The sequence below is a fragment of the Emys orbicularis genome, chromosome 4, assembly GCF_028017835.1.
Source record: "Emys orbicularis isolate rEmyOrb1 chromosome 4, rEmyOrb1.hap1, whole genome shotgun sequence".
Lineage (NCBI taxonomy): Eukaryota > Metazoa > Chordata > Testudines > Emydidae > Emys > Emys orbicularis.
The window spans coordinates 114,045,697-114,071,921 of NC_088686.1; the positions used below are offsets into that span (position 1 = coordinate 114,045,697).

The 26,225-nt window shown below is 44.0% G+C and overlaps 1 protein-coding gene across 1 annotated transcript in view; it reads right to left on the minus strand.

Moving 5' to 3' along the window:
• Positions 1 to 16,769: 16,769 nt before the first annotated feature.
• The window catches only part of MUC6 (mucin 6, oligomeric mucus/gel-forming), a 72,229-nt gene continuing 62,773 nt past the window's right edge, over positions 16,770 to 26,225 (minus strand). The window contains exons 26-31 of the mRNA XM_065403346.1: positions 25,352 to 25,498; positions 24,091 to 24,153; positions 23,081 to 23,131; positions 21,729 to 22,082; positions 17,293 to 17,829; positions 16,770 to 16,831 (exon numbers count right to left, since the gene is read on the minus strand). Coding sequence (XP_065259418.1) covers positions 16,770 to 16,831; positions 17,293 to 17,829; positions 21,729 to 22,082; positions 23,081 to 23,131; positions 24,091 to 24,153; positions 25,352 to 25,498 — 1,214 coding nt within the window. The remainder of the gene's footprint in view (positions 16,832 to 17,292; positions 17,830 to 21,728; positions 22,083 to 23,080; positions 23,132 to 24,090; positions 24,154 to 25,351; positions 25,499 to 26,225) is intronic.

A 26,225-nucleotide genomic window follows, 5' to 3' on the forward strand; every position in this document is an offset into this window, starting at 1 on the left:
AGCGTAGTTGTTTTCACGGTGCTTGGGGCGGTGGACTCAGATGCGGTGCTCTCCGGTGAAGTACTGGTCGGGGCCGTCGTCGTCAGAGTGACGCTTGTGAGTGTAGTTGGTGTGGTGGTTGTGGTGGGCGTGGTAAAGGTAGTGGAAATGGTAGGGGTTGACTTTGATGTTGTGCTCTCTGGTGAGCTAGTGGACAAGGTAGTCGTGGTGAGAGTGAGGGTTGTGGGTGTAGTTGGTGTGGCGGTTGTACTGGTTTCGGTAGACTTGGTGGAAGGCACAGTCGTTGTCATAATTCTTATTCGAGTGGTTTTTGGTGAGGAGGTTGGGATGGACTCTGTTGATGCAGTGGTTTTTGAAGTTGTAGAGAGAGATGTGGTTGGTGTTGTTTTCCTGGTACTGCTCGGTGTTACTGTGAGGGAGAAATGTGAATCGATATGGTGACGTTGACAAGAAAATGGTGGATTGCAGAGGAAGAACTTACTGTGAGTAAATAACTGTATCATTATGAGCAGGGGTTTTAGAGTGAGTGCACCGTTGTGCTAGATTAAAAGTGACAAAATTGGGTAAACATTTCAGAAGTGGCCCCCTCACATCTCTAGTAATGGTGATATGTGGGAACACTGACAATAAGTAACTTAACTGCCAATGTTGTGAAAAGAACAAAATAGCATAAAAGCAAGTGCATTTACTGTTTTGTAAAGAAATCCAGACTTTTCTGGAAAGGAGTATCTTGTGATCTGTTGTGGTGTTTTAAATCCCCCTGATGGAAGATACATAGGGCGTGAACAAATCATGTCTGACTTTTGTAAGGTAGTATATGTCTTTCTGGAAGGTTTTGTGTTATGTTTGTTGCTTCTTTGAGGTACGTTGATCTAAAGCTTTCTGGGTTACACCATACCTCCAGAGAGGAGAGATACTCTCATCTCTATGCCACCTAATGTTTCTGAGAGAGATTATGCTTGCAGACATTTACCAACCCACTGAAAATGAATGCTGGATTATTTTATCTTGCAAGTTTCGGTCCCTATTCCTGGAAGATGCTGAATGCTTTCTGCTCCCTCTGTTGAAGCTAGGTGTGGGAGCTGGCATCTCTTCACCTCACAGGGTAGGGTCCGTCATGCTTTGTTAACTCCCTACCTCAGTTTAGCTCTTCTGATCAGGGCACAGCTAGATCTGTGGAAAACCGTATCTGCTTTTTAGGCCCAGAAAAGATACCGAAGGTGCAGGGAGCTATTTTAGCTTCCAGAGGGCACCTTGTCCCTAGTGTCTTTGCAACCTTATCTGGAAGGGCTCAATACGAGGGTCTAAAATTAAGACGAGCAAGGCTAATCTGTAACTCTCATTTCACGAACTGACTGTCAACTCACCAGGTGAGGATGGAGTAATAGGTTTAGTTGGCTCTTTTCCTGCAAAGGAAGAGTGAAAAGAAAAGAAAAAGGGTTAAATCCCGGGAAGGTGACTAAATGAAGTAGGCCTTCCTAAACCATCAATCAATGCAATTATATTGGCCTAACTGGAAAATGCTCCTTGGCAGTGAGTACCACAGCAAGGAGACATGGCTACCTCTCCTAGCGAGATGATTGAGCTTCCTTGCTCTCCAGGACGTGACTGACTGCAGGGCACTGTGGAAGGGGACCTTTGCCAATTAGTCTGAACAGAGAAATGTCAGAAGGAGCTGGGTGGGGGGGAGGGGATGGGGAGCAGAGAGCAAGGCCAATGAAGAAAAATGTTCCCCTGGCCTTTCGACATCTAGGTACCAAAGAGTAACACTTCAGTTATGTTTGGCTGAAGAGGCCTATGTGGCGTAAAAACGAGTCATTATACCGGTAATTTCCCAGGTACAGAATGAAAGCAATGACTAAAATGTACCTGTTGGTGTTGACCCCGTTGTGGACTTAGTTGACGTAGTAGTTGGAGAAACTGTCGTCAGCGTAGTTGTTTTCACGGTGCTTGGGGCGGTGGACTCAGATGCGGTGCTCTCCGGTGAAGTACTGGTCGGGGCCGTCGTCGTCAGAGTGACGCTTGTGAGTGTAGTTGGTGTGGTGGTTGTGGTGGGCGTGGTAAAGGTAGTGGAAATGGTAGGGGTTGACTTTGATGTTGTGCTCTCTGGTGAGCTAGTGGACAAGGTAGTCGTGGTGAGAGTGAGGGTTGTGGGTGTAGTTGGTGTGGCGGTTGTACTGGTTTCGGTAGACTTGGTGGAAGGCACAGTCATTGTCATAATTCTTATTCGAGTGGTTTTTGGTGAGGAGGTTGGGATGGACTCTGTTGATGCAGTGGTTTTTGCAGTTGTAGAGAGAGATGTGGTTGGTGTTGTTTTCCTGGTACTGCTCGGTGTTACTGTGAGGGAGAAATGTGAATCGATATGGTGACGTTGACAAGAAAATGGTGGATTGCAGAGGAAGAACTTACTGTGAGTAAATAACTGTATCATTATGAGCAGGGGTTTTAGAGTGAGTGCACCGTTGTGCTAGATTAAAAGTGACAAAATTGGGTAAACATTTCAGAAGTGGCCCCCTCACATCTCTAGTAATGGTGATATGTGGGAACACTGACAATAAGTAACTTAACTGCCAATGTTGTGAAAAGAACAAAATAGCATAAAAGCAAGTGCATTTACTGTTTTGTAAAGAAATCCAGACTTTTCTGGAAAGGAGTATCTTGTGATCTGTTGTGGTGTTTTAAATCCCCCTGATGGAAGATACATAGGGCGTGAACAAATCATGTCTGACTTTTGTAAGGTAGTATATGTCTTTCTGGAAGGTTTTGTGTTATGTTTGTTGCTTCTTTGAGGTACGTTGATCTAAAGCTTTCTGGGTTACACCATACCTCCAGAGAGGAGAGATACTCTCATCTCTATGCCACCTAATGTTTCTGAGAGAGATTATGCTTGCAGACATTTACCAACCCACTGAAAATGAATGCTGGATTATTTTATCTTGCAAGTTTCGGTCCCTATTCCTGGAAGATGCTGAATGCTTTCTGCTCCCTCTGTTGAAGCTAGGTGTGGGAGCTGGCATCTCTTCACCTCACAGGGTAGGGTCCGTCATGCTTTGTTAACTCCCTACCTCAGTTTAGCTCTTCTGATCAGGGCACAGCTAGATCTGTGGAAAACCGTATCTGCTTTTTAGGCCCAGAAAAGATACCGAAGGTGCAGGGAGCTATTTTAGCTTCCAGAGGGCACCTTGTCCCTAGTGTCTTTGCAACCTTATCTGGAAGGGCTCAATACGAGGGTCTAAAATTAAGACGAGCAAGGCTAATCTGTAACTCTCATTTCACGAACTGACTGTCAACTCACCAGGTGAGGATGGAGTAATAGGTTTAGTTGGCTCTTTTCCTGCAAAGGAAGAGTGAAAAGAAAAGAAAAAGGGTTAAATCCCGGGAAGGTGACTAAATGAAGTAGGCCTTCCTAAACCATCAATCAATGCAATTATATTGGCCTAACTGGAAAATGCTCCTTGGCAGTGAGTACCACAGCAAGGAGACATGGCTACCTCTCCTAGCGAGATGATTGAGCTTCCTTGCTCTCCAGGACGTGACTGACTGCAGGGCACTGTGGAAGGGGACCTTTGCCAATTAGTCTGAACAGAGAAATGTCAGAAGGAGCTGGGTGGGGGGGAGGGGATGGGGAGCAGAGAGCAAGGCCAATGAAGAAAAATGTTCCCCTGGCCTTTCGACATCTAGGTACCAAAGAGTAACACTTCAGTTATGTTTGGCTGAAGAGGCCTATGTGGCGTAAAAACGAGTCATTATACCGGTAATTTCCCAGGTACAGAATGAAAGCAATGACTAAAATGTACCTGTTGGTGTTGACCCCGTTGTGGACTTAGTTGACGTAGTAGTTGGAGAAACTGTCGTCAGCGTAGTTGTTTTCACGGTGCTTGGGGCGGTGGACTCAGATGCGGTGCTCTCCGGTGAAGTACTGGTCGGGGCCGTCGTCGTCAGAGTGACGCTTGTGAGTGTAGTTGGTGTGGTGGTTGTGGTGGGCGTGGTAAAGGTAGTGGAAATGGTAGGGGTTGACTTTGATGTTGTGCTCTCTGGTGAGCTAGTGGACAAGGTAGTCGTGGTGAGAGTGAGGGTTGTGGGTGTAGTTGGTGTGGCGGTTGTACTGGTTTCGGTAGACTTGGTGGAAGGCACAGTCATTGTCATAATTCTTATTCGAGTGGTTTTTGGTGAGGAGGTTGGGATGGACTCTGTTGATGCAGTGGTTTTTGCAGTTGTAGAGAGAGATGTGGTTGGTGTTGTTTTCCTGGTACTGCTCGGTGTTACTGTGAGGGAGAAATGTGAATCGATATGGTGACGTTGACAAGAAAATGGTGGATTGCAGAGGAAGAACTTACTGTGAGTAAATAACTGTATCATTATGAGCAGGGGTTTTAGAGTGAGTGCACCGTTGTGCTAGATTAAAAGTGACAAAATTGGGTAAACATTTCAGAAGTGGCCCCCTCACATCTCTAGTAATGGTGATATGTGGGAACACTGACAATAAGTAACTTAACTGCCAATGTTGTGAAAAGAACAAAATAGCATAAAAGCAAGTGCATTTACTGTTTTGTAAAGAAATCCAGACTTTTCTGGAAAGGAGTATCTTGTGATCTGTTGTGGTGTTTTAAATCCCCCTGATGGAAGATACATAGGGCGTGAACAAATCATGTCTGACTTTTGTAAGGTAGTATATGTCTTTCTGGAAGGTTTTGTGTTATGTTTGTTGCTTCTTTGAGGTACGTTGATCTAAAGCTTTCTGGGTTACACCATACCTCCAGAGAGGAGAGATACTCTCATCTCTATGCCACCTAATGTTTCTGAGAGAGATTATGCTTGCAGACATTTACCAACCCACTGAAAATGAATGCTGGATTATTTTATCTTGCAAGTTTCGGTCCCTATTCCTGGAAGATGCTGAATGCTTTCTGCTCCCTCTGTTGAAGCTAGGTGTGGGAGCTGGCATCTCTTCACCTCACAGGGTAGGGTCCGTCATGCTTTGTTAACTCCCTACCTCAGTTTAGCTCTTCTGATCAGGGCACAGCTAGATCTGTGGAAAACCGTATCTGCTTTTTAGGCCCAGAAAAGATACCGAAGGTGCAGGGAGCTATTTTAGCTTCCAGAGGGCACCTTGTCCCTAGTGTCTTTGCAACCTTATCTGGAAGGGCTCAATACGAGGGTCTAAAATTAAGACGAGCAAGGCTAATCTGTAACTCTTATTTCACGAACTGACTGTCAACTCACCAGGTGAGGATGGAGTAATAGGTTTAGTTGGCTCTTTTCCTGCAAAGGAAGAGTGAAAAGAAAAGAAAAAGGGTTAAATCCCGGGAAGGTGACTAAATGAAGTAGGCCTTCCTAAACCATCAATCAATGCAATTATATTGGCCTAACTGGAAAATGCTCCTTGGCAGTGAGTACCACAGCAAGGAGACATGGCTACCTCTCCTAGCGAGATGATTGAGCTTCCTTGCTCTCCAGGACGTGACTGACTGCAGGGCACTGTGGAAGGGGACCTTTGCCAATTAGTCTGAACAGAGAAATGTCAGAAGGAGCTGGGTGGGGGGGAGGGGATGGGGAGCAGAGAGCAAGGCCAATGAAGAAAAATGTTCCCCTGGCCTTTCGACATCTAGGTACCAAAGAGTAACACTTCAGTTATGTTTGGCTGAAGAGGCCTATGTGGCGTAAAAACGAGTCATTATACCGGTAATTTCCCAGGTACAGAATGAAAGCAATGACTAAAATGTACCTGTTGGTGTTGACCCCGTTGTGGACTTAGTTGACGTAGTAGTTGGAGAAACTGTCGTCAGCGTAGTTGTTTTCACGGTGCTTGGGGCGGTGGACTCAGATGCGGTGCTCTCCGGTGAAGTACTGGTCGGGGCCGTCGTCGTCAGAGTGACGCTTGTGAGTGTAGTTGGTGTGGTGGTTGTGGTGGGCGTGGTAAAGGTAGTGGAAATGGTAGGGGTTGACTTTGATGTTGTGCTCTCTGGTGAGCTAGTGGACAAGGTAGTCGTGGTGAGAGTGAGGGTTGTGGGTGTAGTTGGTGTGGCGGTTGTACTGGTTTCGGTAGACTTGGTGGAAGGCACAGTCGTTGTCATAATTCTTATTCGAGTGGTTTTTGGTGAGGAGGTTGGGATGGACTCTGTTGATGCAGTGGTTTTTGCAGTTGTAGAGAGAGATGTGGTTGGTGTTGTTTTCCTGGTACTGCTCGGTGTTACTGTGAGGGAGAAATGTGAATCGATATGGTGACGTTGACAAGAAAATGGTGGATTGCAGAGGAAGAACTTACTGTGAGTAAATAACTGTATCATTATGAGCAGGGGTTTTAGAGTGAGTGCACCGTTGTGCTAGATTAAAAGTGACAAAATTGGGTAAACATTTCAGAAGTGGCCCCCTCACATCTCTAGTAATGGTGATATGTGGGAACACTGACAATAAGTAACTTAACTGCCAATGTTGTGAAAAGAACAAAATAGCATAAAAGCAAGTGCATTTACTGTTTTGTAAAGAAATCCAGACTTTTCTGGAAAGGAGTATCTTGTGATCTGTTGTGGTGTTTTAAATCCCCCTGATGGAAGATACATAGGGCGTGAACAAATCATGTCTGACTTATGTAAGGTAGTATATGTCTTTCTGGAAGGTTTTGTGTTATGTTTGTTGCTTCTTTGAGGTACGTTGATCTAAAGCTTTCTGGGTTACACCATACCTCCAGAGAGGAGAGATACTCTCATCTCTATGCCACCTAATGTTTCTGAGAGAGATTATGCTTGCAGACATTTACCAACCCACTGAAAATGAATGCTGGATTATTTTATCTTGCAAGTTTCGGTCCCTATTCCTGGAAGATGCTGAATGCTTTCTGCTCCCTCTGTTGAAGCTAGGTGTGGGAGCTGGCATCTCTTCACCTCACAGGGTAGGGTCCGTCATGCTTTGTTAACTCCCTACCTCAGTTTAGCTCTTCTGATCAGGGCACAGCTAGATCTGTGGAAAACCGTATCTGCTTTTTAGGCCCAGAAAAGATACCGAAGGTGCAGGAAGCTATTTTAGCTTCCAGAGGGCACCTTGTCCCTAGTGTCTTTGCAACCTTATCTGGAAGGGCTCAATACGAGGGTCTAAAATTAAGACGAGCAAGGCTAATCTGTAACTCTCATTTCACGAACTGACTGTCAACTCACCAGGTGAGGATGGAGTAATAGGTTTAGTTGGCTCTTTTCCTGCAAAGGAAGAGTGAAAAGAAAAGAAAAAGGGTTAAATCCCGGGAAGGTGACTAAATGAAGTAGGCCTTCCTAAACCATCAATCAATGCAATTATATTGGCCTAACTGGAAAATGCTCCTTGGCAGTGAGTACCACAGCAAGGAGACATGGCTACCTCTCCTAGCGAGATGATTGAGCTTCCTTGCTCTCCAGGACGTGACTGACTGCAGGGCACTGTGGAAGGGGACCTTTGCCAATTAGTCTGAACAGAGAAATGTCAGAAGGAGCTGGGTGGGGGGGAGGGGATGGGGAGCAGAGAGCAAGGCCAATGAAGAAAAATGTTCCCCTGGCCTTTCGACATCTAGGTACCAAAGAGTAACACTTCAGTTATGTTTGGCTGAAGAGGCCTATGTGGCGTAAAAACGAGTCATTATACTGGTAATTTCCCAGGTACAGAATGAAAGCAATGACTAAAATGTACCTGTTGGTGTTGACCCCGTTGTGGACTTAGTTGACGTAGTAGTTGGAGAAACTGTCGTCAGCGTAGTTGTTTTCACGGTGCTTGGGGCGGTGGACTCAGATGCGGTGCTCTCCGGTGAAGTACTGGTCGGGGCCGTCGTCGTCAGAGTGACGCTTGTGAGTGTAGTTGGTGTGGTGGTTGTGGTGGGCGTGGTAAAGGTAGTGGAAATGGTAGGGGTTGACTTGGATGTTGTGCTCTCTGGTGAGCTAGTGGACAAGGTAGTCGTGGTGAGAGTGAGGGTTGTGGGTGTAGTTGGTGTGGCGGTTGTACTGGTTTCGGTAGACTTGGTGGAAGGCACAGTCGTTGTCATAATTCTTATTCGAGTGGTTTTTGGTGAGGAGGTTGGGATGGACTCTGTTGATGCAGTGGTTTTTGAAGTTGTAGAGAGAGATGTGGTTGGTGTTGTTTTCGTGGTACTGCTCGGTGTTACTGTGAGGGAGAAATGTGAATCGATATGGTGACGTTGACAAGAAAATGGTGGATTGCAGAGGAAGAACTTACTGTGAGTAAATAACTGTATCATTATGAGCAGGGGTTTTAGAGTGAGTGCACCGTTGTGCTAGATTAAAAGTGACAAAATTGGGTAAACATTTCAGAAGTGGCCCCCTCACATCTCTAGTAATGGTGATATGTGGGAACACTGACAATAAGTAACTTAACTGCCAATGTTGTGAAAAGAACAAAATAGAATAAAAGCAAGTGCATTTACTGTTTTGTAAAGAAATCCAGACTTTTCTGGAAAGGAGTATCTTGTGATCTGTTGTGGTGTTTTAAATCCCCCTGATGGAAGATACATAGGGCGTGAACAAATCATGTCTGACTTTTGTAAGGTAGTATATGTCTTTCTGGAAGGTTTTGTGTTATGTTTGTTGCTTCTTTGAGGTACGTTGATCTAAAGCTTTCTGGGTTACACCAGACCTCCAGAGAGGAGAGAGACTCTCATCTCTATGCCACCTAATGTTTCTGAGAGAGATTATGCTTGCAGACATTTACCAACCCACTGAAAATGAATGCTGGATTATTTTATCTTGCAAGTTTCGGTCCCTATTCCTGGAAGATGCTGAATGCTTTCTGCTCCCTCTGTTGAAGCTAGGTGTGGGAGCTGGCATCTCTTCACCTCACAGGGTAGGGTCCGTCATGCTTTGTTAACTCCCTACCTCAGTTTAGCTCTTCTGATCAGGGCACAGCTAGATCTGTGGAAAACCGTATCTGCTTTTTAGGCCCAGAAAAGATACTGAAGGTGCAGGGAGCTATTTTAGCTTCCGGAGGGCACCTTGTCCCTAGTGTCTTTGCAACCTTATCTGGAAGGGCTCAATACGAGGGTCTAAAATTAAGACGAGCAAGGCTAATCTGTAACTCTTATTTCACGAACTGACTGTCAACTCACCAGGTGAGGATGGAGTAATAGGTTTAGTTGGCTCTTTTCCTGCAAAGGAAGAGTGAAAAGTAAAGAAAAAGGGTTAAATCCTGGGAAGGTGACTAAATGAAGTAGGCCTTCCTAAACCATCAATCAATGCAATTATATTGGCCTAACTGGAAAATGCTCCTTGGCAGTGAGTACCACAGCAAGGAGACGTGGCTACCCCTCCTAGCGAGATGATTGAGCTTCCTTGCTCTCCAGGACGTGACTGACTGCAGGGCACTGTGGAAGGGGACCTTTGCCAATTAGTCTGAACAGAGAAATGTCAGAAGGAGCTGGGTGGGGGGGAGGGGATGGGGAGCAGAGAGCAAGGCCAATGAAGAAAAATGTTCCCCTGGCCTTTCGACATCTAGGTACCAAAGAGTAACACTTCAGTTATGTTTGGCTGAAGAGGCCTATGTGGCGTAAAAACGAGTCATTATACCGGTAATTTCCCAGGTACAGAATGAAAGCAATGACTAAAATGTACCTGTTGGTGTTGACCCCGTTGTGGACTTAGTTGACGTAGTAGTTGGAGAAACTGTCGTCAGCGTAGTTGTTTTCACGGTGCTTGGGGCGGTGGACTCAGATGCGGTGCTCTCCGGTGAAGTACTGGTCGGGGCCGTCGTCGTCAGAGTGACGCTTGTGAGTGTAGTTGGTGTGCTGGTTGTGGTGGGCGTGGTAAAGGTAGTGGAAATGGTAGGGGTTGACTTTGATGCTGTGCTCTCTGGTGAGCTAGTGGACAAGGTAGTCGTGGTGAGAGTGAGGGTTGTGGGTGTAGTTGGTGTGGCGGTTGTACTGGTTTCGGTAGACTTGGTGGAAGGCACAGTCGTTGTCATAATTCTTATTCGAGTGGTTTTTGGTGAGGAGGTTGGGATGGACTCTGTTGATGCAGTGGTTTTTGAAGTTGTAGAGAGAGATGTGGTTGGTGTTGTTTTCCTGGTACTGCTCGGTGTTACTGTGAGGGAGAAATGTGAATCGATATGGTGACGTTGACAAGAAAATGGTGGATTGCAGAGGAAGAACTTACTGTGAGTAAATAACTGTATCATTATGAGCAGGGGTTTTAGAGTGAGTGCACCGTTGTGCTAGATTAAAAGTGACAAAATTGGGTAAACATTTCAGAAGTGGCCCCCTCACATCTCTAGTAATGGTGATATGTGGGAACACTGACAATAAGTAACTTAACTGCCAATGTTGTGAAAAGAACAAAATAGCATAAAAGCAAGTGCATTTACTGTTTTGTAAAGAAATCCAGACTTTTCTGGAAAGGAGTATCTTGTGATCTGTTGTGGTGTTTTAAATCCCCCTGATGGAAGATACATAGGGCGTGAACAAATCATGTCTGACTTTTGTAAGGTAGTATATGTCTTTCTGGAAGGTTTTGTGTTATGTTTGTTGCTTCTTTGAGGTACGTTGATCTAAAGCTTTCTGGGTTACACCATACCTCCAGAGAGGAGAGATACTCTCATCTCTATGCCACCTAATGTTTCTGAGAGAGATTATGCTTGCAGACATTTACCAACCCACTGAAAATGAATGCTGGATTATTTTATCTTGCAAGTTTCGGTCCCTATTCCTGGAAGATGCTGAATGCTTTCTGCTCCCTCTGTTGAAGCTAGGTGTGGGAGCTGGCATCTCTTCACCTCACAGGGTAGGGTCCGTCATGCTTTGTTAACTCCCTACCTCAGTTTAGCTCTTCTGATCAGGGCACAGCTAGATCTGTGGAAAACCGTATCTGCTTTTTAGGCCCAGAAAAGATACCGAAGGTGCAGGGAGCTATTTTAGCTTCCAGAGGGCACCTTGTCCCTAGTGCCTTTGCAACCTTATCTGGAAGGGCTCAATACGAGGGTCTAAAATTAAGACGAGCAAGGCTAATCTGTAACTCTTATTTCACGAACTGACTGTCAACTCACCAGGTGAGGATGGAGTAATAGGTTTAGTTGGCTCTTTTCCTGCAAAGGAAGAGTGAAAAGAAAAGAAAAAGGGTTAAATCCCGGGAAGGTGACTAAATGAAGTAGGCCTTCCTAAACCATCAATCAATGCAATTATATTGGCCTAACTGGAAAATGCTCCTTGGCAGTGAGTACCACAGCAAGGAGACGTGGCTACCTCTCCTAGCGAGATGATTGAGCTTCCTTGCTCTCCAGGACGTGACTGACTGCAGGGCACTGTGGAAGGGGACCTTTGCCAATTAGTCTGAACAGAGAAATGTCAGAAGGAGCTGGGTGTGGGGGAGGGGATGGGGAGCAGAGAGCAAGGCCAATGAAGAAAAATGTTCCCCTGTCCTTTCGACATCTAGGTACCAAAGAGTAACACTTCAGTTATGTTTGGCTGAAGAGGCCTATGTGGCGTAAAAACGAGTCATTATACCGGTAATTTCCCAGGTACAGAATGAAAACAATGACTAAAATGTACCTGTTGGTGTTGACCCCGTTGTGGACTTAGTTGACGTAGTAGTTGGAGAAACTGTCGTCAGCGTAGTTGTTTTCACGGTGCTTGGGGCGGTGGACTCAGATGCGGTGCTCTCCGGTGAAGTACTGGTCGGGGCCGTCGTCGTCAGAGTGAGTGTAGTTGGTGTGGTGGTTGTGGTGGGCGTGGTAAAGGTAGTGGAAATGGTAGGGGTTGACTTGGATGTTGTGCTCTCTGGTGAGCTAGTGGACAAGGTAGTCGTGGTGAGAGTGAGGGTTGTGGGTGTAGTTGGTGTGGCGGTTGTACTGGTTTCGGTAGACTTGGTGGAAGGCACAGTCGTTGTCATAATTCTTATTCGAGTGGTTTTTGGTGAGGAGGTTGGGATGGACTCTGTTGATGCAGTGGTTTTTGAAGTTGTAGAGAGAGATGTGGTTGGTGTTGTTTTCCTGGTACTGCTCGGTGTTACTGTGAGGGAGAAATGTGAATCGATATGGTGACGTTGACAAGAAAATGGTGGATTGCAGAGGAAGAACTTACTGTGAGTAAATAACTGTATCATTATGAGCAGGAGTTTTAGAGTGAGTGCACCGTTGTGCTAGATTAAAAGTGACAAAATTGGGTAAACATTTCAGAAGTGGCCCCCTCACATCTCTAGTAATGGTGATATGTGGGAACACTGACAATAAGTAACTTAACTGCCAATGTTTTGAAAAGAACAAAATAGCATAAAAGCAAGTGCATTTACTGTTTTGTAAAGAAATCCAGACTTTTCTGGAAAGGAGTATCTTGTGATCTGTTGTGGTGTTTTAAATCCCCCTGATGGAAGATACTTAGGGCATGAACAAATCATGTCTGACTTTTGTAAGGTAGTATATGTCTTTCTGGAAGGTTTTGTGTTATTTTTGTTGCTTCTTTGAGGTACGTTGATCTAAAGCTTTCTGGGTTACACCATACCTCCAGAGAGGAGAGATACTCTCATCTCTATGCCACCTAATGTTTCTGAGAGAGATTATGCTTGCAGACATTTACCAACCCACTGAAAATGAATGCTGGATTATTTTATTTTGCAAGTTTCAGTCCCTATTCCTGGAAGATGCTGAATGCTTTCTGCTCCCTCTGTTGAAGCTAGGTGTGGGAGCTGGCATCTCTTCACCTCACAGGGTAGGGTCCTTCATGCTTTGTTAACTCCCTACCTCAGTTTAGCTCTTCTGATCAGGGCACAGCTAGAACTGTGGAAAACCGTATCTGCTTTTTAGGCCCAGAAAAGATACCGAAGGTGCAGGGAGCTATTTTAGCTTCCAGAGGGCACCTTGTCCCTAGTGTCTTTGCAACCTTATCTGGAACGGCTCAATACGAGGGTCTAAAATTAAGACGAGCAAGGCTAATCTGTAACTCTTATTTCACGAACTGACTGTCAGCTCACCAGGTGAGGATGGAGTAATAGGTTTAGTTGGCTCTTTTCCTGCAAAGGAAGAGTGAAAAGCAAAGAAAAAGGGTTAAATCCCGGGAAGGTGACTAAATGAAGTAGGCCTTCCTAAACCATCAATCAATGCAATTATATTGGCCTAACTGGAAAATGCTCCTTGGCAGTGAGTACCACAGCAAGGAGACGTGGCTACCTCTCCTAGCGAGATGATTGAGCTTCCTTGCTCTCCAGGACGTGACTGACTGCAGGGCACTGTGGAAGGGGACCTTTGCCAATTAGTCTGAACAGAGAAATGTCAGAAGGAGCTGGGTGAGGGGGAGGGGAGGGGATGGAGTGCAGAGAGCAAGGCCAATGAAGAAAAATGTTCCCCTGGCCTTTCGACGTCTAGGTACCAAAGAGTAACACTTCAGTTATGTTTGGCTGAAGAAGCCTATGTGGCGTAAAAACGAGTTATTATACCGGTAATTTCCCAGGTACAGAATGAAAGCAATGACTAAAATGTACCTGTTGGTGTTGACCCCGTTGTGGACTTAGTTGACGTAGTAGTTGGAGAAACTGTCGTCAGCGTAGTTGTTTTCACGGTGCTTGGGGCGGTGGACTCAGATGCGGTGCTCTCCGGTGAAGTACTGGTCGGGGCCGTCGTCGTCAGAGTGACGCTTGTGAGTGTAGTTGGTGTGGTGGTTGTGGTGGGCGTGGTAAAGGTAGTGGAAATGGTAGGGGTTGACTTGGATGTTGTGCTCTCTGGTGAGCTAGTGGACAAGGTAGTCGTGGTGAGAGTGAGGGTTGTGGGTGTAGTTGGTGTGGCGGTTGTACTGGTTTCGGTAGACTTGGTGGAAGGCACAGTCGTTGTCATAATTCTTATTCGAGTGGTTTTTGGTGAGGAGGTTGGGATGGACTCTGTTGATGCAGTGGTTTTTGAAGTTGTAGAGAGAGATGTGGTTGGTGTTGTTTTCCTGGTACTGCTCGGTGTTACTGTGAGGGAGAAATGTGAATCGATATGGTGACGTTGACAAGAAAATGGTGGATTGCAGAGGAAGAACTTACTGTGAGTAAATAACTGTATCATTATGAGCAGGAGTTTTAGAGTGAGTGCACCGTTGTGCTAGATTAAAAGTGACAAAATTGGGTAAACATTTCAGAAGTGGCCCCCTCACATCTCTAGTAATGGTGATATGTGGGAACACTGACAATAAGTAACTTAACTGCCAATGTTTTGAAAAGAACAAAATAGCATAAAAGCAAGTGCATTTACTGTTTTGTAAAGAAATCCAGACTTTTCTGGAAAGGAGTATCTTGTGATCTGTTGTGGTGTTTTAAATCCCCCTGATGGAAGATACTTAGGGCATGAACAAATCATGTCTGACTTTTGTAAGGTAGTATATGTCTTTCTGGAAGGTTTTGTGTTATTTTTGTTGCTTCTTTGAGGTACGTTGATCTAAAGCTTTCTGGGTTACACCATACCTCCAGAGAGGAGAGATACTCTCATCTCTATGCCACCTAATGTTTCTGAGAGAGATTATGCTTGCAGACATTTACCAACCCACTGAAAATGAATGCTGGATTATTTTATCTTGCAAGTTTCAGTCCCTATTCCTGGAAGATGCTGAATGCTTTCTGCTCCCTCTGTTGAAGCTAGGTGTGGGAGCTGGCATCTCTTCACCTCACAGGGTAGGGTCCTTCATGCTTTGTTAACTCCCTACCTCAGTTTAGCTCTTCTGATCAGGGCACAGCTAGAACTGTGGAAAACCGTATCTGCTTTTTAGGCCCAGAAAAGATACCGAAGGTGCAGGGAGCTATTTTAGCTTCCAGAGGGCACCTTGTCCCTAGTGTCTTTGCAACCTTATCTGGAACGGCTCAATACGAGGGTCTAAAATTAAGACGAGCAAGGCTAATCTGTAACTCTTATTTCACGAACTGACTGTCAGCTCACCAGGTGAGGATGGAGTAATAGGTTTAGTTGGCTCTTTTCCTGCAAAGGAAGAGTGAAAAGCAAAGAAAAAGGGTTAAATCCCGGGAAGGTGACTAAATGAAGTAGGCCTTCCTAAACCATCAATCAATGCAATTATATTGGCCTAACTGGAAAATGCTCCTTGGCAGTGAGTACCACAGCAAGGAGACGTGGCTACCTCTCCTAGCGAGATGATTGAGCTTCCTTGCTCTCCAGGACGTGACTGACTGCAGGGCACTGTGGAAGGGGACCTTTGCCAATTAGTCTGAACAGAGAAATGTCAGAAGGAGCTGGGTGAGGGGGAGGGGAGGGGATGGAGTGCAGAGAGCAAGGCCAATGAAGAAAAATGTTCCCCTGGCCTTTCGACGTCTAGGTACCAAAGAGTAACACTTCAGTTATGTTTGGCTGAAGAAGCCTATGTGGCGTAAAAACGAGTTATTATACCGGTAATTTCCCAGGTACAGAATGAAAGCAATGACTAAAATGTACCTGTTGGTGTTGACCCCGTTGTGGACTTAGTTGACGTAGTAGTTGGAGAAACTGTCGTCAGCGTAGTTGTTTTCACGGTGCTTGGGGCGGTGGACTCAGATGCGGTGCTCTCCGGTGAAGTACTGGTCGGGGCCGTCGTCGTCAGAGTGACGCTTGTGAGTGTAGTTGGTGTGGTGGTTGTGGTGGGCGTGGTAAAGGTAGTGGAAATGGTAGGGGTTGACTTGGATGTTGTGCTCTCTGGTGAGCTAGTGGACAAGGTAGTCGTGGTGAGAGTGAGGGTTGTGGGTGTAGTTGGTGTGGCGGTTGTACTGGTTTCGGTAGACTTGGTGGAAGGCACAGTCGTTGTCATAATTCTTATTCGAGTGGTTTTTGGTGAGGAGGTTGGGATGGACTCTGTTGATGCAGTGGTTTTTGAAGTTGTAGAGAGAGATGTGGTTGGTGTTGGTTTCCTGGTACTGCTCGGTGTTACTGTGAGGGAGAAATGTGAATCGATATGGTGACGTTGACAAGAAAATGGTGGGTTGCAGAGGAAGAATTTACTGTGAGTAAATATCTGTATCATTATGAGCAGGGGTTTTAGAGTGAGTGCACCGTTGTGCTAGATTAAAAGTGACAAAATTGGGTAAACATTTCAGAAGTGGCCCCCTCACATCTTTAGTAATGTTGATATGTGGGAACACTGACAATAAGTAACTTAACTGCCACTGTTGTGAAAAGAACAAAATAGCATAAAAGCAAGTGCATTTACTGTTTTGTAAAGAAATCCAGACTTTTCTGGAAAGGAGTATCTTGTGATCTGTTGTGGTGTTTTAAATCCCCCTGATGGAAGATATATAGGGCGTGAACAAATCATGTCTGACTTTTGTAAGGTAGTATATGTCTTTCTGGAAGGTTTTGTGTTATGTTTGTTGCTTCTTTGAGGTACGTTGATCTAAAGCTTTCTGGGTTACACCATACCTCCAGAGAGGAGAGATACTCTCATCTCTATGCCACCTAATGTTTCTGAGAGAGATTATGCTTGCAGACATTTACCAACCCACTGAAAATGAATGCTGGATTATTTTATCTTGCAAGTTTCGGTCCCTATTCCTGGAAGATGCTGAATGCTTTCTGCTCCCTCTGTTGAAGCTAGGTGTGGGAGCTGGCATCTCTTCACCTCACAGGGTAGGGTCCGTCATGCTTTGTTAACTCCCTACCTCAGTTTAGCTCTTCTGATCAGGGCACAGCTAGATCTGTGGAAAACCGTATCTGCTTTTTAGGCCCAGAAAAGATACCGAAGGTGCAGGGAGCTATTTTAGCTTCCAGAGGGCACCTTGTCCCTAGTGTCTTTGCAACCTTATCTGGAAGGGCTCAATACGAGGGTCTAAAATTAAGACGAGCAAGGCTAATCTGTAACTCTTATTTCACGAACTGACTGTCAACTCACCAGGTGAGGATGGAGTAATAGGTTTAGTTGGCTCTTTTCCTGCAAAGGAAGAGTGAAAAGAAAAGAAAAAGGGTTAAATCCCGGGAAGGTGACTAAATGAAGTAGGCCTTCCTAAACCATCAATCAATGCAATTATATTGGCCTAACTGGAAAATGCTCCTTGGCAGTGAGTACCACAGCAAGGAGACGTGGCTACCTCTCCTAGCGAGATGATTGAGCTTCCTTGCTCTCCAGGACATGACTGACTGCAGGGCACTGTGGAAGGGGACCTTTGCCAATTAGTCTGAACAGAGAAATGTCAGAAGGAGCTGGGTGGGGGGAGGGGATGGGGAGCAGAGAGCAAGGCCAATGAAGAAAAATGTTCCCCTGGCCTTTCGACATCTAGGTACCAAAGAGTAACACTTCAGTTATGTTTGGCTGAAGAAGCCTATGTGGCGTAAAACGAGTTATTATACCGGTAATTTCCCAGGTACAGAATGAAAACAATGACTAAAATGTACCTGTTGGTGTTGACCCCGTTGTGGACTTAGTTGACGTAGTAGTTGGAGAAACTGTCGTCAGCGTAGTTGTTTTCACGGTGCTTGGGGCGGTGGACTCAGATGCGGTGCTCTCCGGTGAAGTACTGGTCGGGGCCGTCGTCGTCAGAGTGACGCTTGTGAGTGTAGTTGGTGTGATGGTTGTGGTGGGCGTGGTAAAGGTAGTGGAAATGGTAGGGGTTGACTTTGATGTTGTGCTCTCTGGTGAGCTAGTGGACAAGGTAGTCGTGGTGAGAGTGAGGGTTGTGGGTGTAGTTGGTGTGGCGGTTGTACTGGTTTCGGTGCTTGGAGTGGTGGACTCTGATGCTGTGCTCTCCGTTGAGCTTGTGGGTAGAGATGTCGTTATTAGAGTTTCAGTCGTGTGTGTAGTTGGCGTAGCTGTTTCTCTGGTTTTCGTTGACCTGGTGTAAGGAGTAGGCGTTGATGAAGTAGTTGGTGATGTCTTTGTTATAGTTGGTGTTGTAATGGTTGTTGTCATATGTGGAGTTGTAAGTTTTTTTGCTTTTTAAAGAAAATATATTATATTAATATAATAGTAATAATATGATATATAGAAGAATATACTGATAATTTTGCAAACTATGAACTAATTATAGGTGTAGCTGTTAATGCCAGTTATTTTTAAGGTTGCCCAATGCTTCCTATTGTAAAGCCCACTTTCTAGCTGGCTATAACTTTGTCAACTTCAATTATGTGGCTGAAATTTTCTATTCCCTGTGCCTTTATCAACCTCAATTTTTCTGGAAAATCTGCCAAAATTTGTTAATGTTATTAGGTTTTGAAAAATTGCAGTTCACACATCCTCAGTGAAGACTTCTTTGATTCTTAGTCAAGTAGATGGAGCTGTGTATTACATATAGGTAAGCATGCCCAGTGCACCGAAGCCAGAAAACTCTGCCTACTAGTAGCACAGGGGCATTGCTGATGCCCTGTGGCCCTATCCCCTCCCTTAGTTATATAATGGCTGCACCACCCCAACCCCCACTCAGTTCATTCTCACCCCCCTCAGCTAGACTTCACATTTTCAGTCTCAGCTTTCTGAGAGATTTTTCCATTTTCCTCTAGATAATAGTTAGTAGTATCTCAGGTGTAGTTTAGTGTCAGTGTAGTAGTAGTTAGAGTAATTGGCTGCTGTGTGTCACGCCCTCACCAGAGTTCAAGCATTGTCCATCATATGTGGGGGGGCATTCCCAATAGTGATCCCCACATGAGATGCTTGTTATATCTCGGCAAAGGACACATTAAGGAATGGTGTTCCATCTGTAAGTCACTTAAAAGAGGACTCAGGTGGCAAGAGACTTATAACTGAAGCAGCACCTTCTGGAGCAGCTTATGAGGCCTGGTTTGGCATCGATGCCCTGGTGTAATTGGTGGCTGCCTTCGGAACTGGCAGGTGATGCTGCTCCACATTCAATCTCTGCTGTTTCCCGCAAAGGGAAGATGATTCATTCTCCCTTCTCTGGTGCAGGGAGGAAGAGGTTCCATAAAACTAATCGGGAACACTCCAGGGCTCAGGGAGACTCTTTCTCATTTTACAAGAGGAGTGCTGACCAGCACTGTACTCCTTCTGGCATGCGGGATAGAAAAGGTCCATTTACCTGCTCCCCAGTACTGCTCTGAGATCAGCAAAAGCCTGTACCATCGACTCTTGTTCTGGCCAGGGGGTGTCCATTGAGTCCAGTACTGATGACGTCAGCATCAGCACTGACTGTCTCCACACTGGTGGCATATCAGGTGACTTCAGACCTGCTTTGCCTCTCGCTCTCTGACTCTCTACTAGTTCAGCAGTTTTCCAGTGCCATAGTTTCTATCACTTTGCTCTCCGTTGTGCCCTTGACACCTTCAAGCTATATCACATTGCTGCCGGGTTCATTGGCACTGCAGCTCATACCATCCACAATGGAATTGAGGCTGACACCAAGCTCGGCACCAAAGTCCCCCTCAGCGCTGGTGCATCCTTTGACACAGTCACTGCCCTGGCAGCAGATCCTGTCATCGAGATTGGTACCATTGTTGACCTCAGTGCCAGCACCTCCTCCAGTACTGGGTGGAAGTGTGTCTTGCTCAGTACCACTGGTGCCAAGCCCCTGTTCCTCTTCGGCACTGATGCTGTCCCCATTTTGGACTTTGGATGAGTCTGATTGTTTGTTTGCCTCATCAGGGATGGCTCTCCTGTTGTCAACAGGGACTCTCCGGGACTCCTTGAAATCCAGGTGTCATCCTCCCCTCCTTCCTCACCCAATAGGCATCAGAGACCATCTTTGGATCACCATGGGTAACAAGATTGGCATTGTTCTCGCAGTCAAGACAGGGCTCTTGGCCCAGTCCCCACTGGTCACCAATGCCATATTCATTTGCCCAGTGGCCTCCTTGGGATGCTCGTTGGTCTTTGAGGTCTCATTTGTTGACCTGCTCCACAGCAAGATTGCCAGTCCCATTGGTGGCTCCTGTTGCTGAACCATTGCAGCTAGAAGTGACCATTGAACCTGTCCCCTCTGGGCCTTCAGGATTATCCGACTGGTTCCTGTTGTTCAAGAACAGGATCCATTGTTGGCACTGCAAACCACTTCTTCGTCCTCTCCAGATGACTCTACTGTGCCAGGCTTCTCCTCTTCCTTGATGCCTGGGGACTTACAGGCATATCAGGACTTCCTGAGGCATATGGCCACTATCTTAGGCATCCAGGCTGAATTTCTGCAGGAGGATTTGCATAAGCTGCTGGATATTCTTCACTCATCACACCATCCACCTCCTGATAAATGAGGCTCTCTTGGAGCCTACAAAGGCCCTCTGGAATACTCCCACATCATTGCCTCCCACAGCAAAACATGCAGAGAAGCAGTACCTCATCCCCATGTGGGGTTTTGAGGGTTTCTACTCCCACCTGGCCCCTAATTCTTGTGGTAATTGCAGAAAATGACAGGACACAACAGGGAAGGTATAAATCTATGCCTAAGGGCAAGAAGTCCAAAAGGATGGACTTGATGGGGAGGAAGATTTATTTCTACTATTTCCTCCAGATGTGCATCATGAACCAGAAGGCGTTGTTCTCTAAATACAACTTTGTTAATTGGGCGGCCATGTCTAAGTTTGAGGACAAGTTGCCAGAATCCTCCAGGGAAGACTTTAAGGCATTAATTTCACTGGGCTTTATTGTAGCCAAGACTTTGTTACAGTCATCCATGGCATCAGATGTGATCATGAGGAGGGCCTCATGGCTGCAGAATTCAGACATTGCATCTGATGGACTTAACTTTTGATGGTTGGGTTTTGTTTTCAGAAAAGACTGATGGGACCCTGCAGTCTTTTAAAAGGGCTGCCCCTTGGTCCTTTGTACATATGTTTACAAACCACTATGCTGTTTCTACTGCATCCAGCTCAGATGAAAACTTTGGGAAGGCAATCCTGCAGTCCTTGTTTAAATAGACTCCAAGCCCCACCTCCTGTGAGTACTACTTGTGAGTCACCTACATGGAATACATGGCTGCATCCACTCAAAGAAGAAAAAAAGGTTACTTAACGATATTATAACAGTTGTTCTTCAAGATGTGATGCAGATGTGCATTCCACAACCCACTCTGTGTTCCCCTCTGCACTGGGGTCTGTGTTTTGGTGCAAAGGAAGTTAGGAGGGTGAGGGAGGTGCTGCCCTTATATAGCCAGGGAACGGACTAGGCCCACAGGGTGCAAGTGCTGCCAATATAGATACTGCTAGGCAAAGTTCTCTGGCTTCTGTGTTCTGGGTGCATGCACACCCACATGGAATACACATCTGCATCACATATTGAAGAACAATAGTTACAATACCGGTAACTAACCATTTTTTAGAAGCTAAATTCCCTTAAGATGCTATCTGCATTGCTCATGTCCAAGTCTGGTGCGGAGCACGACTTTCTCTGCAATTGCAGCTCTTGCAAGTTGAGGATGCTCCTCCTTTTAGTATTTATTTTAGTGCATGACAAACTGAAATTAGAGTCCTCTGCTGTTCACAATAAAATTTCACAGTCATGGCATTTGTATAACAAACAAAACATTAATTGTTAGTATCTTCAGTGCCATTTGAATAGGTAAGATTTTCAGTTCTCTAGGCATAAATGATGTATATTGCAAAAATCTTCTTTAAAAGAGCACAGTATTGAGTGTACAATTTGTACAATAGAATGGGAATTAAGTCTAGGAATTAAGCTTCCTGTGTCTCTCATAAACTCAGTCTTTCTTGAATATGGATTGAATTTCATAGTGACACAAAACCCCATATACTTCACACTTTTAAATGCTTCCATTGTGCAGTCTACACACGTTTTTCTTAACAGTGTACTTTTTTTAAACATGCAGACAATTGGATAAATGTAATTTAATTGAAACAATGGCAGTAATGAGAAAAAAAACAAAACAACGTACCAGTTGTTGAGATGACTGTGACTGTAGGGGTGATTGGTGTTTCTGAGGTTGGAGATATGGTTGTTTTGGTGGTGGTTATTGGTGAAGTAATCTCAGTTACTGTTATGATTGGGGTAGTTGACAGTGTTGTCTTTTTTGTAATGGTGGTTACTGGTATGGAGTGAGTAGTAGATTTGATTGTGATAGGTGTTGTTTTTATGGTCACTTTTGTAGTAAATAGGGTGGTTGGTGTAGTGCTTAAAATAGTGTGCATGGTGGACTCTGTAGATGTAGTGGCTGTTGGTGGTACGGTAGTAGTTGGTGTTTCAATTGTAGTAGTGCTTCTTGGTGTTTTAGTTTGTACTGTTGTCGTTACTACAAGAAAAAATAACACAAATGTGGATATTGAGTACAAGAAATATTTTTTAGTAATGAATTTCTATAAATGTATGTCATATGAATAGAAAAATGATTTTAGGAAGAAGTAATATTACAAATATATTTTATTAGACACACACAATTTGACACAACTTAACTACCCTCCCATTCTCTGTCCCTCTTAATAATGTACTGATAAATGGCCCAGAGTAGGAAGATGTCACAAAAACTTTATTAATTTTTTCTTTCTTCAATATACTTTTAAGTTATGTCAGCATTCATAAATAATGCTGACTAAGAGCTATGGAAATTAGTCTATTATCCTCTGAATTTTACAGTGTGGACAGTTGGCACTGTAATCTTTTCAACACTGCCCTTACATTGGCCTTGATTTTACAAAGACATACACTTGCTTTGAATTCCAGTGACATAATAGGAATTCCACGCAAGTGTAAGGGTCAGCAACTTAGATCTCTTTAACATATTTGACGAGTATGTCTTGACTGTTATGTAGAATGAGCACTTCTAAGATTGAGAGACTTTTGATCTCCAGACGTGATCAGTCATTAGTCTCTGAAGACTACCAACTAGTCACAATTGTGATGCATATACCTCTCCACTAAGAACTGGGCTGAGACTACTGATTAATTTAATATACAAGTAGGCCAAGTCAGGTGATAATTGTCTTTTGTCGACCTCAGCTTGTCCTGAATTTTAACCAGTAGAGATATCTCATTGCTAATGTCTTGAAGCATTCAGTAATCACAATCCCGCTATAACTTCCTTCTGAATTTAAGACAAAACGTTCAAGAGAGTTTTGTATAATGCCAGGATATATTTCATTATTGCATCTTAAGCATTTCAGAGGAAGGTGAAATAATCTTACAAGGACAAAAAAGTGCTTACTATTGAAAATGAGAAGTCAATAATATATATCTGGACGATAATATGTGACTATTATATCACATATTATTTCCATTGACTACAGAACTAACCTGTTGACGGTGTAGAGGTTTCAGGGGTCGTCTTAATGGGCTCAGGTCCTGCTGTGTACAGATAGAAGAAAAGTTTTAACATGTGAAAGAGAACAAATTAAGAAGCTATTCCAAAGGGGAGAGTTTACAGAATGAGTGAAAAATGAAAGAATTGCAACAGTCAGCAAGACATCCCTGAAAATGCTCAATTCTTATACATTTCATTGCAAATCTTTATTTCAGTAGAAACAAACAATATTGAGGAAATCAGTACTTTGTTTGAATGGCCATGCTTTTTCTATCTTTGTCACTATGTTCATATTTAAGGATAGCTTTATTTCTCAGGAAAATGTACATATGGATTTTCTGCAGATGGTATAACCCCAATAACTAGGAGCCTGAAATGAAGGTTGTTATTGTATAGCATAGAAATGGCCCTGGATCCAACATCTGGATGCAGATCCAAATTTTGCAGCTTTGGGCCTATCTGTAATATTATCTACCTATCTATATTTTTATAAGATTCCCCATCACTGTGATATAGGGGCACCACTTAGTAGTAAAGATTTCAAAAATAATATAAAGCAGGCATGTTAGAAAAAGGAACTTGTTAGATAAAGTCTAGGAACTGGATTCTGTCCAGTGCCAGAACTCCGCTCACTGTGGGAAAGGTGTCAGGGAGCCAGTTATTTTCAGGAGCACTGAGACATTTATAAAATGCTCAAGCTTAGAATGAGGGTAACCTTTCATCACAACTATTAAAATCAATGTGAGTATTCCAACTACCATTGAATTTACAATGCTTCACAGCCTGACGTTTTTTAGTTGCCTGTTTTCATTTAACCATCTGATGACGAGTTAGCAGTAGAGCAACGCAATTATTACAGAGGAGATTTGTGCTTGGATGAGCAGTCACTATTAACCAATAGCTATTAAGAACAAACTCCTCCTTCAAAGTATTCAGCTTATTCAATTTTTAATGCTTCTAGCTTTTGCAGAGAAAGAGAGTGACTGTATAAATCTCTACTTACTACAGGGCTTGCACTGTCCCTCCTCGTGATCAAAGTATTCATTGTGTGAGCAGTTGTAACAGCCTGGAGATTGTGGAGAGAAGTACATTACTCAGTCCTCAGATAATAGCAGTTTTCTATAACCTTTCTTCCTAAACATGTAGGTACTAATATAATAATATGAAGTTAACAGAAAATGAACATGTATTGCCCAAAAGCTGTGTCTGTCATTTAACCAGTGGCATCTACAAACTCCTTAAGGAAATTTCTCTTGATATGGTAAGAATTAGGAGCTTCACATTCAAGACAGGCTGAGCTCATTAAAGCACTCAGTGTACTATGGCGTCTATGTCAATTACTTATCATTGTGATATTAGTAAGAGAAGGTGAAGATGAACATACAACAGTAAGACTATGTAACCACTGCTCCAAAAATTATGCCAATGGAAACATCATTGTCTTAACCATTGGTTAATACAATAAAGATAACTATTGCGTTATTATTTTCAGCTTTATAGTCATTGTGACAGATATTGCAACCACATTCAATATCTTTGGGGACCATATTGTATTAAATTAATGAATGGTTTATGTAACACTGTAGGCCAGGGATTGTATGCAACTCCAGGTGGGGAGGTTACCACAGCTCCTCCAGGAACCTAAAAAGTGAGGTGTGATTAAAGTGAATCACTCAGGTTGTAAACACGTCTGGAGAGGTGTCACACCCAAGTGAGCTTGCATAGACTGGTTCAAACTGGGTTTTCCAGAGACCACCAGACAAAGAACGGACTTCTGGTATAAAATGTCTGAGTTTAAACTAACACAGGGCCTTCTTCCGATTCAGCAAATGGACAGGACCCTTTTGGAAGAACTTTGGCTTACTAGGACCCTATAAGGCTGATGGGTGACCTCTGAGAAGTTTTTAGCATGCATGTAAGAACTTTTATTGTTTTTATGTGTTTTCTCTGTAATGCTTTTACCCTAAGAATACATGTATTTAGTTTTTGTGAAGGCTTAGTGGTAACTGGTATACACTGCTGTAGCCCCTGGAGAAAGGTTAACCACAGGTACTGGACCCGGGTCCAACGTGCTGAGGAAATCACAGTGAAGTGGAGAGGGACTGCAAGCCTAAACCCCGAGTCTGGAGGGAGCAAGGCATAGAGCGCTGCCTGAGAGGCATGATGGCTAGGAGCTTGAAACCATAAGTGGGTGTCCTCGAGGAAGACCTTGGGTGGGAGAGTGGTCAAAAGTGCAGCTAACCCTGAACCTGTGAAATCATTACCTTCAATGTTGACATATTTGTACTTTTGTTGTGGGCAATTACAAGGTCGGTAATGCCAGGTGCAATTTTGTTCATCCCAATAATTGTAGCTGTAGGTGCCCTCACTGCCTGACTTTCGGTGTGTGTTGAAGTAGTCACAATAGACAGCTGAAAAAAAGCAAAAACAGAATGAAAGGTTGAATTTTTCAATTTATGGAATGTAATTCCTCAAAGGATTCAGAATAGGAGGAAGAAAGCGACTCAATGGTACTTGGTGACTCAAGGTAAGCCCTCCAACCTCGACTGTGGGTGAACTGATTTGAATCTGTGTTCTAGTGAGGTGTGAGTTAATTTCCTCCTTTCATAAGAAAAGGGGCAGATATAGGCATTTAGATATTTGTAATGTATAATATATTGATGTGTTAAATGGAAGTTATCAAGAACTATAGCTTTAAAGGTTTGATTATAATACTCTGTGAAGCCTATGCATAAAATTTCTCTATATAGCAACCATTGATAATTTTTCTTGCTTTATGGAGCCCCAGCCAACACAGCTTTCTCTGTTTATTTCCTTGCAATCCGCACAAAGATGATTTCATCACAACTATGAGAACAGTTTTTTTTTTTTTTTTTTACAATATTGTGTTCCCTCTACTGTCTAGTTGGCTGTCAGTTCTGCAGTAGCAACAGGGAAAATATATTGCAAGATTATTATTTGTGACTACTAGATTTTTCTCCCTCATTTCTCCATGACATGGTAATGTGTTTCTGGTGAGGTTAATACTGATGAAATGTGCAAGGTTAAGAGCACTACAGGATGAAGTCATCCATTTATCTAGAGCACAGATACAACATGGGAAGTGGCCACACAAGCAATCCCCCATGCTGCCCCATC